At 43.3% G+C, this 16,434-nt stretch overlaps 1 protein-coding gene across 2 annotated transcripts in view; it reads right to left on the reverse strand.

The window, feature by feature from the left end:
* Nucleotides 1-3,979: 3,979 nt before the first annotated feature.
* Nucleotides 3,980-16,434, reverse strand: part of GATB (glutamyl-tRNA amidotransferase subunit B) — a gene marked incomplete at its 5' end in the record, with an annotated part of 43,379 nt that continues 30,924 nt past the window's right edge. Inside the window, 5 exons of one of the 2 annotated variants that reach the window (XM_080344370.1) lie at nucleotides 3,992-4,082; nucleotides 4,164-4,328; nucleotides 6,891-7,025; nucleotides 12,539-12,617; nucleotides 13,007-13,140. In XM_080344370.1, coding sequence (XP_080200496.1) covers nucleotides 4,200-4,328; nucleotides 6,891-7,025; nucleotides 12,539-12,617; nucleotides 13,007-13,140 — 477 coding nt within the window. In that variant the 3' untranslated portion in view covers nucleotides 3,992-4,082; nucleotides 4,164-4,199. Of the gene's footprint in view, nucleotides 4,329-6,890; nucleotides 7,026-12,538; nucleotides 12,618-13,006; nucleotides 13,141-16,434 lie in introns of both variants that reach the window. The other variant, XM_080344369.1, reaches the window with a different exon arrangement.

The raw sequence follows: 16,434 nt of genomic DNA on the forward strand, positions 1-16,434 counted from the left end.
AGGGGCTTTTCTTGATGGAGTTTAAATTTGCCATCACAATGGACAGGAAAAGGTGTAGCTAATTAAAGATCTTGACAACTCAGGATTTCATATTTGATTGCCTTCCTCACACTGTTTAGCAATAAAATTCTCTCTCTATATTACCTGAAAGTTTGCCATTTCTGAGGGGACAGAGCCAACACTCAACAGCCAACCCAGCGCAGGTAAGTTTCTAAGCATTTGGGTCAATAAAACTTGACCTCCTATCTGCTATAACTTTGTTTTAATGGCCATTATGTGAAGCAGAATCCAATGAACTTCAGAGTATTTGTAAACAGCATAGCAAGGAAGATGCAGACAACAAGGCTGAAAAGACGAGCAGCAAGCTCTTCTGTCTTCTCCCTTGCACAGTTTCAGAGAGTTGAGTGGAAGCCCAATTTGTTCTTTGTGTGAAAAAACCACACGCTCTACATGTTGAGCATACACACAAGGCCGTCAGTCCCTGCGAAGGTACGGCAGAGGTCAGTGGTTGTGGAAGCATGTACGTAGAGGGGTGCTTGGAACAGGAGTGAGAACATGACCGTACACCGACACCAAGCTGCAAAATGGAGTGGAAAGGGGCGCCAGTGAAATCACAGTGTGAATACTCTTGCTGTAAATTTTTTAGTTAAGGTTCCTATCATATGCTTCTATTTTTAACAGAGTTAAAATTAAACTCTGCAGTGAAGGCTGAGCACTAGAAATTCTTTCTTCACTACTTCAGCATTGCCAGCATCTTTTTACACAACTTTCTTCTCCTCTTCTGCGACCTCAGTTATGGGATACTCCAGCTATACAGGACAGTCGGTATCATCTCTCCACCCTCAGGAGTGACCTCCTAAAGGACTCCAGCAACGAGCAGATGAGATTGTCATGATATTGTCTGGTGTCAGGTTTTAATCTGTGAGCCCTTTCCTTGGCCCTCTGTTTGTGGACAGTTACTGCTGAAAATCTGCACGAAACTGTCCTTAACTCACCCTGCCTAATGCTGCTGCACAGATGGCATCTGCCATCAGTAGATCAGGGAGCACTGCTGGAGCTAAATAAGACCTGCAAGCTGGAGTCAAAGCCTCAATCTTAATTCTGGAGATCCCAGCCTCGATACAACCACACTTAGAACAGTCTCCTTGTCTGAAAAATGTTCTGACATCCAACACTTCATAGTCAGGCTCTGCCTTTTATCTTGTGGACTCGCATGTTCTATGTGTTTTAAAAAACTTGTCTTTACGATAGCACATATTAAATCCCTTGAGTCTGCTGCTTCTGTCTTGTAATGTGCTCTGTCGACTGCAGCAATGCAAATACAAACCAAAGCTGTTTTGTGCAGTCCAGAGTTCACTTGTGCGGTATTTAGAATTTGCCTTTAGCTCCACTTAGGACCCAGAGGAAGGTGCTGGTTGAATTTAGGCTGCTGTATCAGGCCCTTGGCAGGCAAAAATCCAGCGTTTTGGTTGTATTGGTTCAGTCAAAATGGAGGTCAGGCTGCCAGAGCAGGAACAGCGCTGCCTGGCCCTGCTGAGCCTGCTCATCATGAGTGCCCAGCACTGCCAGCTGCCACAGCTTTGAAGCTGGTAGCCGCTATCTCCAGAAATGTTAAAAAGATTCATCATCTTGATCTCATTTGACTCAAGCCACTTTTTTCTGTCAGAAATAAATTTACATTTTGTCTGCATCTGCAAAAGATTTCTTTAAAAATTTCGGAAGTGACTGTTTCATAATATAGTGCAAGATTTATAGATTATAGCTGGTCTTTCCTTCTCTGGAAGGGGAAGAATATTACAATTATCCCTTTTTAATCTTTCTTGTTATCCATTGTGTCTGGCAGGTGGAGGTGCAAATAGATTGAGATTTACAGTAAATCCATTTAAACTTCTAACACTGTGCTTGGCTCATGATTTTTTACAGATTTTTGTACCATATTAACAAAGTGTAATTACATAGGAAGAGAGTGGCTAAGAAGTAGCCATTAAAAAGACATGTACCAGCAACTGCCATGCTACAGTGGTAGAGATCCTTCCTTCTTTTAATACAGCTTAACTGTTACTCTTCCAAATACATGGGTGTTTTGCTTTCTCTTTTTGAAGAGTCACCCACTACAGTAGAGGGGAAACGGCACAGCAGCACCAAGCTGTGCAACAAAAAGCACTAGCCTTGGAGGGCCAGCGTTGGAAAACAATTGGATTTTTCTGAACCGAGGGACTATTTTTGAATTAATATTCAAGATTTCATGCGGAAGCGCTTGTGCCTTTTTGATTCTTGCTGCCATAGCAAGAGTTGAACAGAATTTCAAAATGTAAAGTTTGCTGTATAATCTAAACCTTTATTGACTGAACACATACCTGAAAGCTCACACCACTGTAATTAAAAATTGTACTTTTTGCTCATGATGTGAAAAGTCATAGTTAGTAAAAGCCTTTGTGTGAAGGTCAGCTCACATGAAAATCCTGCAGATTTGGTTTGGGGTTTTAGGTTTTTTTTGGGGGGGTTGTTGTGTCTTTCTTTTTTTTTTTTTTTGAAGGGTCACAGTTGATGATTGCAACCATGTTACTGCTTTTTGTCAGCTGACTTTTGAATTGTAAAGTTATTTTAATGTAAATAATGGGTATACATTTTGTTCATTAAATGTATTTAAAAACCACTGTTTTTTTTTCCTTGTAATTAAGAGTTCACACTTGAACCATGAGCCAGTTTGTACTGAAATGTCCTTCTCCAGACATACACTGGTGCTACTACTCACGAGAATGAGCGTCTTGCACTAGTGCTGGAAGCACCACATTTGCAAAAGCTGATAAGTGTCAGGGACACACCTGCTGCACTCCAGTGACAGTGCCTGCCCTGCAGGTGAGTCCTGAAGAACAGATCTGAAGAAATATCTCTGAGATCTGAGATAAATGTAATCTTCAAAATGTACAGCTTAGCAGCCTCCCTGAGGGATTTAAGAGCTTCAAACCCCTGGTACTAAATGGGATTTCTTTCCCTAATAAGTGTAAATTCAATAGACTGCCTCTGTTTGCATTCCCTGGTAATGGTTTGATAGCTAAAGTTGGTTGGGACTGGGAAGTAACACAAGGACCCTGGATTTCAGTGTGTACTTAAAGCTGGGAGCTGAAAAATGGAAGGTATAAAAACCACCTTAGGATTAAATGTTGGAGCAGACCCTAGAACACAGCTGAATCCCGCTCAGTTTTGGAACTTCCACAGTGGCGTGGCTCCAGGTGATGGTAGAGGGACACGTGCCAGAGCAGCGTGCAGCTCTGGCCTGGCAGCATTTCTTAACAATGGCTCAAGTGCTTGGTTGTGGAGGAGAAAGCCAAGCTGGAGCGAATGGTCCCTTTACTGAACGACTCAAGATAAAGGCACTGCTGGTTCCACCGTAGGGTTGTGCAGGGCCAGCAGGAGCAGGTGTGCTCTGTGGAACCTCTGAGGCCAAAATGGGCAGTCACCCCTGGAAAGGCTCAGGTGTCCATCCGCTAGGCTCTCCTCTGAGCTGAAAGAGCTGCGAGGAGGAAAAGCAGGTGTTTGGGTACGTGAAAAGGAGAAGGTGAGCAAACACTTTGACACTAATTCTTAGATGCAGCCACTTATATCTGTTTGTGGCACTAGCCTCAGACACTTAAGCAGCTAGCGCCTTCATCTTTTCCCCATCCCTCGGAAACCAGGAAGAGTGAGAGCAGTGGACATTTTCCTGCTGCCAGGCATGGAAGCACACATGGTCATCTTAATTACTGGGAGGCATTTTAATCATTACCAATGTGCTCACACTAACTTACAGTGAGTTATTAGTATGCACCACCAGATTTTGCATTCAACATCTGTGAATTTCCCTTCTTGCAAAAAGCCAAGTAGAAAAGCTCCTCTTTATTACAAAACTAACCAACACAGCTTCAGCTCTCTGCATACGCACTGGCACCTCTGGGAACTTGTTTCCCATGGCTGCATGGAAATCACATTTCCAAATGCCACAGTGAAGTCAGGGAGATGCAAATGACTGTCCCAGCTCCTGCTTTGCCTTTGCTCCTCTGCCTTTGGCTGATGCGTCCACGGAGAGCTGGGATGTGACACTGCTGGAAGGAGAACAAACAGTCCTGAGGATGCGCGAGGAACCACCAAAGTCCATTTGCAGTGAACGAGACAGAATGAAGCACCTTTTCTGTAGACACTTGAGCGGTTTTCTTTCGTGGCTACTCTGACAGCTTCTTTTCTAGTATTTGCCTCACCAGGACAGCATTGGATCGTCCTTGTGTTTCTCTTTGCACGAGGCCAATTAACTTATTTAAAACTTTTTGATTTCCTGATTTTATCGCCATAACCTTTAAGGAAAAACAAAACAAAACAAAACAGACACCATTGTTACAGTAAACTTGGGACATTTTCACTCATTCACTGCTAAGTTATGAATATTTTTGTCCTTTGGACCCTTGTGGTAGAACAGTATATTTTGGGTAAGATGTTGTTATTTATAAAAACTGCCTTCAGCTTTCCAATAAGCTCCTGCTCTGCTCCTATGAGAACAGCAAGTCCCTACAGCAGCAGGGCCTTACAACTAATACAAAGATCTCTTATTGAAAAAGTCAGAAAACACTTTTGGATTGTAACAGTGACTTCCTTGAAAAGAGCCAGAAAAATGAGACTGGCTTCTTTTTGCTAGTAGGCTCTACCTTTTTACTCAATATACTGTTCAGCTGTAACAAAAAATCTGCATTGAATCACAATCTATTTGATAATATTTGTGAGGTCCTTCAACCACAGATGTAGGTGTTTCTGTAACAGCATATTATTTTCTTTAAAAAAGGAACCCTTGGCAACATAACAATTAACTAACTGATCAGAAACACAGCCTCCTATCAGACAGCTAATGTTTGATGCACAGTCACCTGCAAAACAGCAAGGGCCATATTTAAAACTAAGTAAAGATACTGAAAAAAAATGGGAAATTTCAGTTGCAGGCATTTCTAACAGGGATGCTCCTGCTGATAGACAAGCTTCTGGCCTCCATGTGGTGTGTGTGGCAGGGAAGACGTTCTCTACATTGTCAGAGATCCTGGGCAAAACACGATAGCTTCAATTAAACAGGATGTCGTATTTACAGATATTAAAGGGAGGATTGCGAACATATGAACCACCCACTGTGCCAGTACTGAGCACAAATGCAAATATTTCTACTCATTACAGTATCCAAATTATTGGCAGTCTAAAATCTTCTCTGTAATGTCGCAATATGGAAAGGACTCATTACTCCTGGTCTGCCAGAATTACCTATATGGAGCAGAACACAGTACAATCCAGATACTGCATTTTAATAAAGTGCTTGGTATTGGCTTGAGCAACTGTTTATAATTTAGTTCATTTTAAAGAAAGTTACTATCAAAAAGCAAGGTGTACTTCTTTCCCTGTCAAGTACTCGGCTAACTATTTTGTAACGTAAGCTCTCGTGACAGTTTAAAGCAATGAATTACAGGCCATTGAGGCAGCTTTTGCTTTGGCAAAGGATCACCTGGAAAAAGTAGGGAAGTGAGACCATTCTACTGCATTTGGCTTGACTAAAACAGTGGAAACCAGAGAGGAATTACATTCCCGGAGAAAGCATTATTACTGAAATGGGAGTGTAGCTACGGACCTTTGGCTTCTGCACTTCCCATCAGTTCTAATGTTCTTTCTATCCACACTTGTGCTTCCGTACCAGTCTGAAAATGCAGCCTCACTTTTATCAGGCTCTGCAAATGAGTCAGGCTGATGGAGGTCACGCCGACCTACTGCAAGCTCATTTTCTTTACCAAAGGCTCTTGCAGAGCTGTTAGCATCCCCCAATGAGATCAGGGCTGGGTGGTACTGTTCTCCACAGATGTTAATGTTTTTTCCAAATGGCAAATGTATCTAGACAATGTTTATATTAGAAGTAAGCTATTCACTTCTGCTTTTGCATTTTTGCTCCAGAGAAGAGATAAGCACTGTTTTCATTTTGCTTTTTATAAAGAACATTTTAGACCCTGTCGAGCTCCCTTCCCACTTCTCCCCTTCATGATCAACAAAGTTTTTTTCCTTTTCCGAGCTCAGACCTTGTTAGAGTGACAAGCCACACAGGCTGCTGCGTGTCCTTCCAAGGAGATGGGGAAGAGCCAAACCCCGAGCTCTCCTCCTGCAGCATTTGTGCTGCTGCCACGGCCCAGCAGCAGAGCCACAGAGCAGACAGCAGCTGGGAGCCACTGACGCCACTGCCACGGGGGTCCAGCTCCTCCCCACCCCACAGGCATCGCTGGGCAGGAGCGCCAGCTAGACTCCTCTCTTTGGCAGTGGAGGGAGACAAGGACAAAGAGACAGAGGCACGTACAATTTTTGCCTTGCCAGCCTCTGACAGAGTCTCTAATTCCATAACTACTGTATGTCTCACTGGAGGTAGCTTCCCTCTCCAGCTTCAGAATGGGTTAATGGTGTTGCCCTAATCTTACAGCAGATGACATAAAAATCAGAGTTATGTGGCCAGGTTGCCAAGTCAGGTTAATGGCAGTATAGCTGAGGAGAGAAAGAGCCCCAGAGTCTTGCTTTCCTGCATTTAATTTTTATGGTCTCTCAGAATGACTCAGGGCATTAGCCAGACTGGTAATTTCTTCTGCTGATCATTTTGCATATGCCTGAATTTCAAAAAAAAACCCCAAAAAACCACAAAACCCAAAAACAACAACAACAATCACTTAGTAAAATAAGAAGGAAGAAGAAAAGCCTGATAATATCTGAGCAGCAGCTTTAATGCTCCTGTACTGGCTCTAGAGCTCAAATGCTAATCAAAAGGAGAAAAAAAAAGAGGCCAATTTAACCCCCTTTTTAGTGCCACTGACTGCCAGAGTGCACAAGTTTCCCAGCACCATCATAATCACCTCATTTTCTTGTCTATCAATCACCGCCTGGCAGATCTGTTCAAGCTCTTGTTGATCCTCTATCAGTCCAAGTTTCTTTTCTTTAACAATTTCAAGAGGAGTCTTCCCTTCTCCCTTCCACAATTCTGCAAGCACCTGAAAATCACAAGTAGCAAAAGTCAGTGTCTTGATGTATCAACAGTGTTTACATGCAGCACTTCAGTTCCTGATCCAGGAAACCAGATTCTAGTTAAAGCAAGAGCAGTTTGCCTAAATGTGAACAAACCCAAGATTTAATCTTGTGCCTCGCTGAAAGAACTCTTGTACCCTCCCTCCCTTTCTGCATCCTGAACTAAGGCAAAGCATTTTCACTCAGTGCACAAGTGCAGGTGAATGGTTCACAGCCAGTGCTCTGCAGCCTGCCGCAGGACCAGGAGCTGCCGCCACCCCCAGCGAAGGTGCCTCTTCAAGAAGTTTGCTGAGCGCAGCTCCCACCTGCCTTGCTGCACTGCGCCGCTGTGCCCTCACGGCAGGGACTGCCACTGACCGCAAGGCTGTTCCTCAGGCAGCACTCGCACTTGTCTGGCATTATTCACAAAACTGCCCGAGAGCAGCAAAGAAAATGTGTCTCCATGAGAAATGTCACTGCCCAGGAACTGACCATTAGCTGACTATTGTACCAAGTCCAATCCCAGGTAACTCGTCCCATTACCAGTCTGCATCAGCAAGCTGTAATGAGGATATGTATGACAAAGCAGAAGAAAAATAGTGCCAGGCACACAGAACACAGCAGCTCCAGCCCAGCTATGCATCACCTCCCAGGACTGGAAGGCTGGGCGAACCCAGGCCTCCAGAATAATCACTTGTTAATGCCGGTGTGTTTTCCTATGCTGCAGCAGGGCTATCGCCCTGGAATAAACTTAAGGGGAGAGAACATTTATAAAAAACCAATTTCCTTGGGCAGTCACTTTCTGTATTCCCTTAGCTCTTATTTCTGAGCTGTGGGAGGAGAGAAAGGAATCCTTATTAAAACAGCTGCTTGTGTTCCATCCTGAGCCGAAGACGTAATTGTATGTTTGGGCCATTGCTGTGTACCAATATGGAAATGGATGTCACATCGAAAGTTCAGCATTAAATACTCGCTGTAGGATTCAGAGGCTGGGATGGGGAGATGAGAAGGGACATTCAAACTGCATATTCAATAACAACAGAGCAGAAGACAACTTAGGAAAAATGAGCTATGTCGGATGGTATCTTAACTACCCCAGCAATTTTCTTCACCATGAAGAACATTCTGGTACAAAAGACCTTCAGCTAAACAATTTTGTAGCCGCAACAGGTATTTAAGAACCATGCATTGACACAATTCCTGCAAGAGGAGATCCATTTGCCAGTGGTATCCCAAAGCTTTTTATGGAATTTTATCACTCTGCTGCAGATCTTTGGAGAGGGTAATGACATGCAGCTGTATTGTGGCAGATATATCTTGGTTTTTCCCCCTAAGAGGGTTAAAGGCAGATTACAATATTAAAGATACTGATAAGTAGCCTCAGCTACAACCGCTGTAAATGAGGCTTTCAGATGTTTATATCTAAATAAATCAGTACAGTATATGGTTGTCTTCTACATGATCTTCCTTCTAGCACAGTACTTAAAAATCATCATGCCAGTGCTACCTGCAACACCCCTAGGGATAAATACATCCAACAGAGATTCAACCTGCCTACAGTCGCTTGCCTTTTATTTGTTGCACACATTGCTACTCCAAGGTAGCCAGCCCCCTCCTGCTCCTTCCCTGAGGGCCCAGGCATGAAACTTTAGATCCTCTAGGCCTCCCGAGGCACCAGGACAGTCCATCACCCCTCAGAAGGAGCTCTGTCCTCTTCACACAGCACAGCCCCCCAGCAAAACACCCCGGAGAGTCCAAAGTGCTGCACAAATAAGAGGCTAGATTATGAATAACCAATATCGCTCTCCCGAAAAAAGGCAGATGTGGTTTTTAGGACTGGTATGTATTGAAGCAGGATGCCAGAGGCTGCAGGAGGGGAAAATCTGCAACAAACAAAATCTACGCAGCCAAGCACGGCAGAGTTACCCAGGAGCGACCCATACATCAGGCTGACTTACATCAGGGGCAGGACAGCTTGACAGTCAGGGATCCAGCTCCGACTCCCTGCTATTCCTGTGCCAAACATCTCCTGAGGCTGAGAAAAGCCTGCCCACTGGAAACCTTGAAGGCACCAGATTTTCTCTGTGACATCTGCACCGTGTGTACTTTTCAACTTGGTAACAAGCATCTCCGCTTAGCTAGTAAAGTGACAATGTTATCAAAGCTCTTGCTTGTTTACAGGTACGTAGGAAAGCAGAAAGAGATGTGGCCAAGGCCTGTCAAAGATGCACTTTTAAAAATGTGTTTCTCCACTTGGCAAGGAGTACAAATCTAAAGAAAGCAGTTTAAAAAATGATTTCGACTCATTTACACAAACTGCCTGCACCAGAACAGGAGGATCAAATGATGAAGTCTCCAGAGCCAAAAAGAGAATCTCAGGCCTCATTTCCATTACCGAAATCTCAGTAGTTTCTACTATTGATTCCTGCTTGAGCGTGATTAGATTTTAATGATGTTCTGCCGCCTCTACCTACACAGGCATAGCAGCAAACCATTGGTCAAGATGAATTAATCAGGACTTGCATGTCTGGCTGCTGCGGGCATCATATCAAACATTTTGCAACTGGTGAACGTGCCAGCTGACTGCTGTGCCTGAGAACGCTCCAACTGGAAACCCGATCTGCAGTGATTTGATGCCAAGGGCGGGAGGGAAGCAGCAAGCAGTACCACCCCAGTCAGGCCTGTGGGCATCTCTCCTTTCCAGTGATGGAAGCCTTGATGTCTGGCAGTTGTCCCTCAGCCTCTGACAAAAGTGAGGGGCAGGCTGGGTCCAGCCCACCAGATGGTATAGCCATAATTGTCAAAGCAGATGGTTCTTTTTAGGTTTGTGTACCGGACTCATTTCCCCACTGTCTACTTGAAAACAGGGGTGTCAAGTGAGTCTATTGGAAGTTATTCTGATGTGGGTGACCTATGCAACTGCAGAAGCAAACAAGACCTGGGGTCTGCTCTGCTCCAGATCCTCAGTGAACACATGACAAGGGTGTCCACACAAGGCTGCTCCAGCATGGCTCTCGGCAGCACGGGCAAGTTTCTGCTTCCCAGGCCCAGGAACTAGTCTCCCCCCACAATGCTGTAACTCAAGGGCAGGCCCCTTACCCCAGGGGTGTCCTGACTGCCAGCCCTGCAGGCCAGGCCCAGGCCCCACCTCCGGCTCACTCCCCAGCAGAGCAGCGTCAGCTCTGGGTGAGCAGCACCCGCACCTCCCATCATGGGCTTCAAATTGGTGCCTCTGGGGTGGGTCGCAGCACGTGCCTGTGCAGGTCCCCGATCCAGGACATGCTCAGCCCATGGCCCTGCACACTGGCTGCTCCCCTTAGCGTAGGCGCACCAGCCTGAAACTGCGTTGGAGACTTCTGGAGTAGGATGCTGTATTTGATGGCAAGTTGGGTGTGAGCTCTGTAATTACCTAAGTGGTAATTATGTGAGCACACAGTGCCCTTTCTTTGGCATATGCATCCTACCATACAATGTTCTGTGTCTATAATCAGAGCTCACAGCTTTCGTCTGCCTGTGTTTTAGTCCCTTATACAGCAGAGACTGAACACAAAACCTCTTAAAAAATTTAAACTGCTAACAGCTTCCTGCAGCAAGCACGTATGTGTGTGCACGTCTGTGTGCTCACCCTGTCGAACCCTTCCGTCTTTTCTCGTTGGATCTGTCTCCACCACTGCAGTTCACTCTCCCCCACCCCAAGCGCTGCAATTCATCTGCTGGTGTGTGTATATATAGCCCTTTCTGTCCTCGGGCCATCCAGTATCTCTGCCTACTGCTGAGAATTGTTACAAACATTTGTTATTCTTCTGACATCCAGGCAACGAAAATACTTTTCTAAATGTGGCAAGGTTTCTGCAGTTTGATAGCATCACTCACTGATGGCAAACAGTACTGTTATTTCTCTGTGTCCAATTTCAGAACACTGAGGATAACATGCACATTAAAAGGAGTTGGTAATTAAACAAGAAAAGCATCTCTGAAATTCTTGACATTTCATAACCTGTCAGAAGTGCTGGCGCACAAATACATCGCAAGGCAAGAAAGTCCAGTAGAAGAGCATTAGTACCCTGTCTCCACCTCCACAAGGAAGCTCAGAGCTCAGAAGGGAGATTTGAAGCTTCCCTTTCAAACGCAGACACCAAACTGATGGGTGTGCCACAGCCCTGCAGGCACAGAACCGCTCTGCATTCCAATGCTTTTCCTATTAATACTTTATCTCCTTTTTGAAGCTTTTACTTTCCCAGTCCAAAATTTCCAAATGCACATGCCTGAAGTCAGGCACTTAAATCCTTATTTATGATGCCTGTCATATGCAGCTGGCTATTCATGGAAGCAAACCAACAAGACCAACTTAATTAAGAACCACAAGCATCTCCAAAAAAGAAAACAACAAACCAAGAAGCGCAAGTGTCTCCAAGTAGGGTAAAGAGCCACATTTGCAACAGCTAATCTTGGTCTATAATCATGCAAAAAAGCCTCAACTGACTTCAATACTATTCCAAAGTCGTACTTGGTTTAAATCAATATGTGCTATAAAGATGGAAACCCACCCTGTGTATTTCAGAGTGTTATATGCTTGAAAGCAGACAAGGCAACTTAAATATCTTCAGTAAAAGTTAAATGTATTCATTAACAGTTTCACTGATGAACACCTGAGAAGAAGCAGTCATCTAATGTACTTATCTAGAGGATAATAATTAATCTGAAAAGACAATGCATTCCACATAAAAGAGCCAGCAACAATTTAAGGTGAATGGCAGACTATTCTCTATCACAAAAACCTCAGAATTTTGTCTATAGACACAGCAGTCACTGCATTCACCATAAGCAGTTCACAGTTTTAGATACAAATCATCAAGAGCTGATTCTTCAGACTGTCCCAAATGAGATTATTTTTAAAAAGAGGGAGAAATTTGCCACCAGTAGTTGAGAGGTCCATGATAACACTTGCTCAAAGAAACAAGGATGAAAGAAAGGCCAGACCTCTCCACTTTTGACTCAGGGGTACACCAAAGCAGAACTCTTTTCGTGGATACACTCAGGTAAAGTATACCCTTTTCCACGTGCTAATACTTGGGAATGGACACCTTACTGTCCCTTAGGACCTAGTAACTGATACTCTCACCTTAACTGCAAGTCATGGATTAGCTCCCAATGACCTTTCACTCAGGTCTGACTCAAACTGTGAAACTGAGATCTAGTGACCAGTCTGTTCAGAAGCAGGATTTATTTAACTGACTTCAGTTCACGTTGCTTAACTCAATTTGGCTTGCGCCCCCTTCTAACACTGAACATGCAGATCTATTTGCAAGATTATATATATGCAAGGCATTTTCAACTGTTATATGTTTATAGTAGATACAAAATTTATCCTTCATTAACACTCTAAATAATTTCCTTTTAAAGCAACCAACATATGGGTACACACCAATTATAAAATTGCTACATAAATGGAGTAAGCAGCCACAGATCTAAAGCATAGTAAAAACAAAAAAGTACTTACCTGTTTTGCTGCTGTAGAAGAAATGTCTTTTTTTACTAGAAGGTTCAGAAGGTCAGCCAGGAGAAAAGAACTGACAGGGCTAGGGAAAAATGGGGCAGAAGTTACCTCAGAGGATAAGGTGCAGTAATATATCCAAGCTACTGTTGCTTGCCTAAAGATCACACAGTGTAGCATGACAAGCTAGTATTTATCCTCATGATACGCTATATTCAACTTCGGTATTGATAGCCTGAGTATGGCTTACCATTGCCATATTCCAAAGAAGGAAGTCTCTGATTATTGCTCTTAACTACATGGTCCTCTTCTCTGCAAGGTGTTTGATTAACTTCATTCAGCATGACAGCGTCAAGGCCTACGTGGTACTCCCTGACATAACCAACTGCGCAGATAATAACTAAAGCAGAAGCGAGCAAGGGAGTGACACGATACTATTCATGTTTCGCCACTGTAGTAATCAAGAAGCCTGACCTTTCCTTTACTGTAAGGGAATGTTGTTTCAAATGACTGAGCAGGTCATTTATAATCCAGCCGATCACCTTCTTTGGCTTCATTTGGGTCTGTTTTACCACATTTTCAAAGAATTCTGCCAATCCATCTTCATTCTGTTTAAGAAAAGTTAAATGCATCAAAAAGATACCAGAGCGCAAACTTGATTAATTATACAGTTACATTTGGAGTATAAATACTCTAAATCCTAAAGGAAACTTGGTTTTGTGAATTCATTGCAAAGTCACAAGACTTTGGAGTAATTTTATTAACATAACAGCAAACAAACTATTTTATGTCTAGAACAGGTACACATAACTTACCTGCCAGCCTGTCTGTTTCAACGGACCTTCCAGTAAAGGAGCCATCTTTTTTCTCTTAACTCCTCTCTAAAATTAACATTTGGGGAGAAGCTTTCTCATCTTCTCATGGGTTTTAAGTCCATATAATGCTAGAAAATATAATGCTGCCATCTAACAGGCTGCCACACTACCTTTTACCAAGGAACGATTTTTCCTGAAACGGTCTACAGATGTTTCACTCTTGATCCTGCAATCACTTCTATTTATTTTGGACTGAAGGAATAAGTTTAGCTTGCATTTGCCCTTCAATTATATGGAAAGGTCATACTGCAAGAAGGAAGGTTTTATTTTTCTAGTTTTTCAGAGAAGCTATGTAAGCTTTGCCACAGCACCCTAAATGCTCAGAAGGTACGATAGTAAGGAATTCAATTTATAGCCTAAGTGAAATCCGAGATTGTTTTTAGAAGGACAGATACTGCACAGTCTGTTGAATGCTGTGCTGTTTGTCATCAAGGCATTGATGGATCTTTAACTCTAGCATGGAACTCATTAGGTCTACTGAAGGCTGAAGAGATATTAGGTGGCAGCTCCTACCTTTTCAAGGAGGAATCCAATTCCAGCGTGCACTGGACTTGTGCAGTGTGTGGCATAATCGCACAGGAAGACAAGCCAGCTCTCAGAAGTTGAGAAGTAACGGTTTAGAGACAGCCAAGGAGCTATTCTAAGTATACTGTCATCACAGCAAAAACATTTCCCAAGCACATTCTGACTGCATCTGATCTCTGAACAGTTCTGAGCAAAAAGAATGCAGGTACACACTAAACCAAAGCCTGACTTTTCCACTCAAACACATCCCATCCAAGCAGTCCCATTTGCCCTTTTTTTAAAGGCTATTTATCACCATAGCGATACAAAATTTTAGACTTTCCTCCTCAAAACTTTCACAACACGAACTTCTACCAGCTCTAGATACCACATTTTTCATTGGTAATGATATATGGCTTTTGAGAAACTGCAGACTACTGCTCTCTGTTCTGTGAAACAGAACAAAATGTACTTAGATTAATGGCTGATGTGCTGTAAAACTGGTGTGAAAAAAATCAGACCCATCCCCTCTACCTCAAGACTGTGAGCAAAGAAACCAAGTTCTCAGCCTAAGAAAGCCACTAAGGTCTTTTGTTCACCAAGGCAAACCTTTCAACTCCCCCTAGTTATCTGTCTACACACAGACACAATTCCCTTCTTTCTCTGTGTTCTTACAAGCTTAACTAGCAGTTACTTTGTAATCAAATTGTGTAAAATCTAAGGCTAAAAAGACTAGAGGAACAAATTTTGCTTAAAGAAAAACCCAGTAAAGCAATGCATGATTATCAAAGTACAATAAACTTGATTAAAAACTGTGTGTGTGTTAAGCGGAATTACTAAAATGATGCATTACTAAATACTGTACTCTTCCTAATTCACCTCAGGATTCAATAGAACAAACAAACAGTAATTATTTAAACAGCGGGTTCTCTTCCACACAAACACCTGTTCAATTTAGGTAGGAAGAAGTGAGCATGTAAAAATGTTGGTTTCTTTGCACGTGCTGCAGAAGGTTTTACAAACACCAGAGGCAGAGCAGGTCTAGCTACGACATGACGCACAGGAAAACAATGTCTGTGGATGGCTGTCCTGGTTTTGTTAAAAACAAGTTTCTCTTTTAGTGATTTTGCCTGTCAGCTAAAGCCTTCATATTAACTGCATTTTCCTGGAGAACCAGAAACATGTTTTGGTAAACCTAGCAATGGAATGAAAACTTATTGATAAGCATGGATGGACATCTCGCGAGAGGGGCAACGAGAAACAAGTGACCAAGAAACTGACCAACTGTGTATAACATTCCATTCACGTGAATACTTCATATAAAAGTGGGAGATCACGAGGATCTCGTCCCTTTCCCTTTTCCCTTCTGCTTATGGCCAACATTAGGAGAGGACCTTGCTAGTCGTCCCTGCAAACTGAGGCCAAGTGAGAGACTGAATCCAGCTCCGGTTGGCTGCAGAGTCCAATCCAGGACTTTGGGTGCCGGCTCTGCAGTTGCTGAGACTTTTCAAGATTGGTTTTGTATATTTTGTATTATTTTTTCTATTCGTATTAGTAGCATTAGTAAAACATTGTTAATTTTTCCAACTCTCTTCTCTCTGTCCTTCTTTCCTTCCCGATCGCCTGTCCTTAGTGGGAAAAGGGGAGAGGAAGGGGCAAAAGGGGAGAGGAAGGGGCAAAAGGGGAGAGGAAGGGGCAAAAGGGGAGAGGAAGGGGCAAAAGGGGGAAGTGGGGGGGGAGAGGAGGTTAACAATACATCTGCCAGGCTTTTACTGTCACCCTGCAATCTTAACCCTTGACAATGGCACACATCTGAACGCAGGCGACAAAGCTCAGAGGCAGCACGTCCAACGCCTTTGTCATGGGTAGGCTGGAGAGTGTGTCTCTGGCAGTGGGCACATTCACATTTCTGGATACCAACAGTCTGGCTGGAGCTGCAGCTCTGACCCTCCTGCCAGCCCTTTGAAAAACCAAGGACAAATGTGCCCGGCCTCCACATTTTAACCAGTTGATTTCCAGGCAGCAGGAGGAGAAAAGCCCAGGAGTACTCAAAGAGACAGACTTACACACATGATACCAGGTACCAAAGCCCATACTCACTACGTGTGCACATAAAAATAGACATATTCCCCAAAATTCCTTTGCATTTAGTTTTAGGGTTTTTAAAGTGACTGTCATTTTCTGTAGCCAAAGAGTAGGCAAACCTAGCAACGCTAGACTGAAATGAAAAAGGCAGAATGTCAAAACATCACAATGACTGACAGAAATGAAACATTTTCCTTATTTTCTTGCCATATTAGAAAAATGCAGGCATACCTTGACCGGTTTCAATGTCTAGATACTGTATTACTTGAACCTTAATTTGCTTTGCATTTTGGTCAACATTCTTTGTGCCAAATCCACTCCAGCTATCAACACAAACACACACACCGCCCCTCTCCCTTGCAATAGATCTGAGCTGAAAACCACTGCACGTTAACGTAAAACAATACATTATTTTACAAAATACCACGGGTACAATCT

Source organism: Nesoenas mayeri (assembly GCF_963082525.1).
Source record: "Nesoenas mayeri genome assembly, chromosome: 4".
In the NCBI taxonomy this organism is placed as follows: domain Eukaryota; kingdom Metazoa; phylum Chordata; class Aves; order Columbiformes; family Columbidae; genus Nesoenas; species Nesoenas mayeri.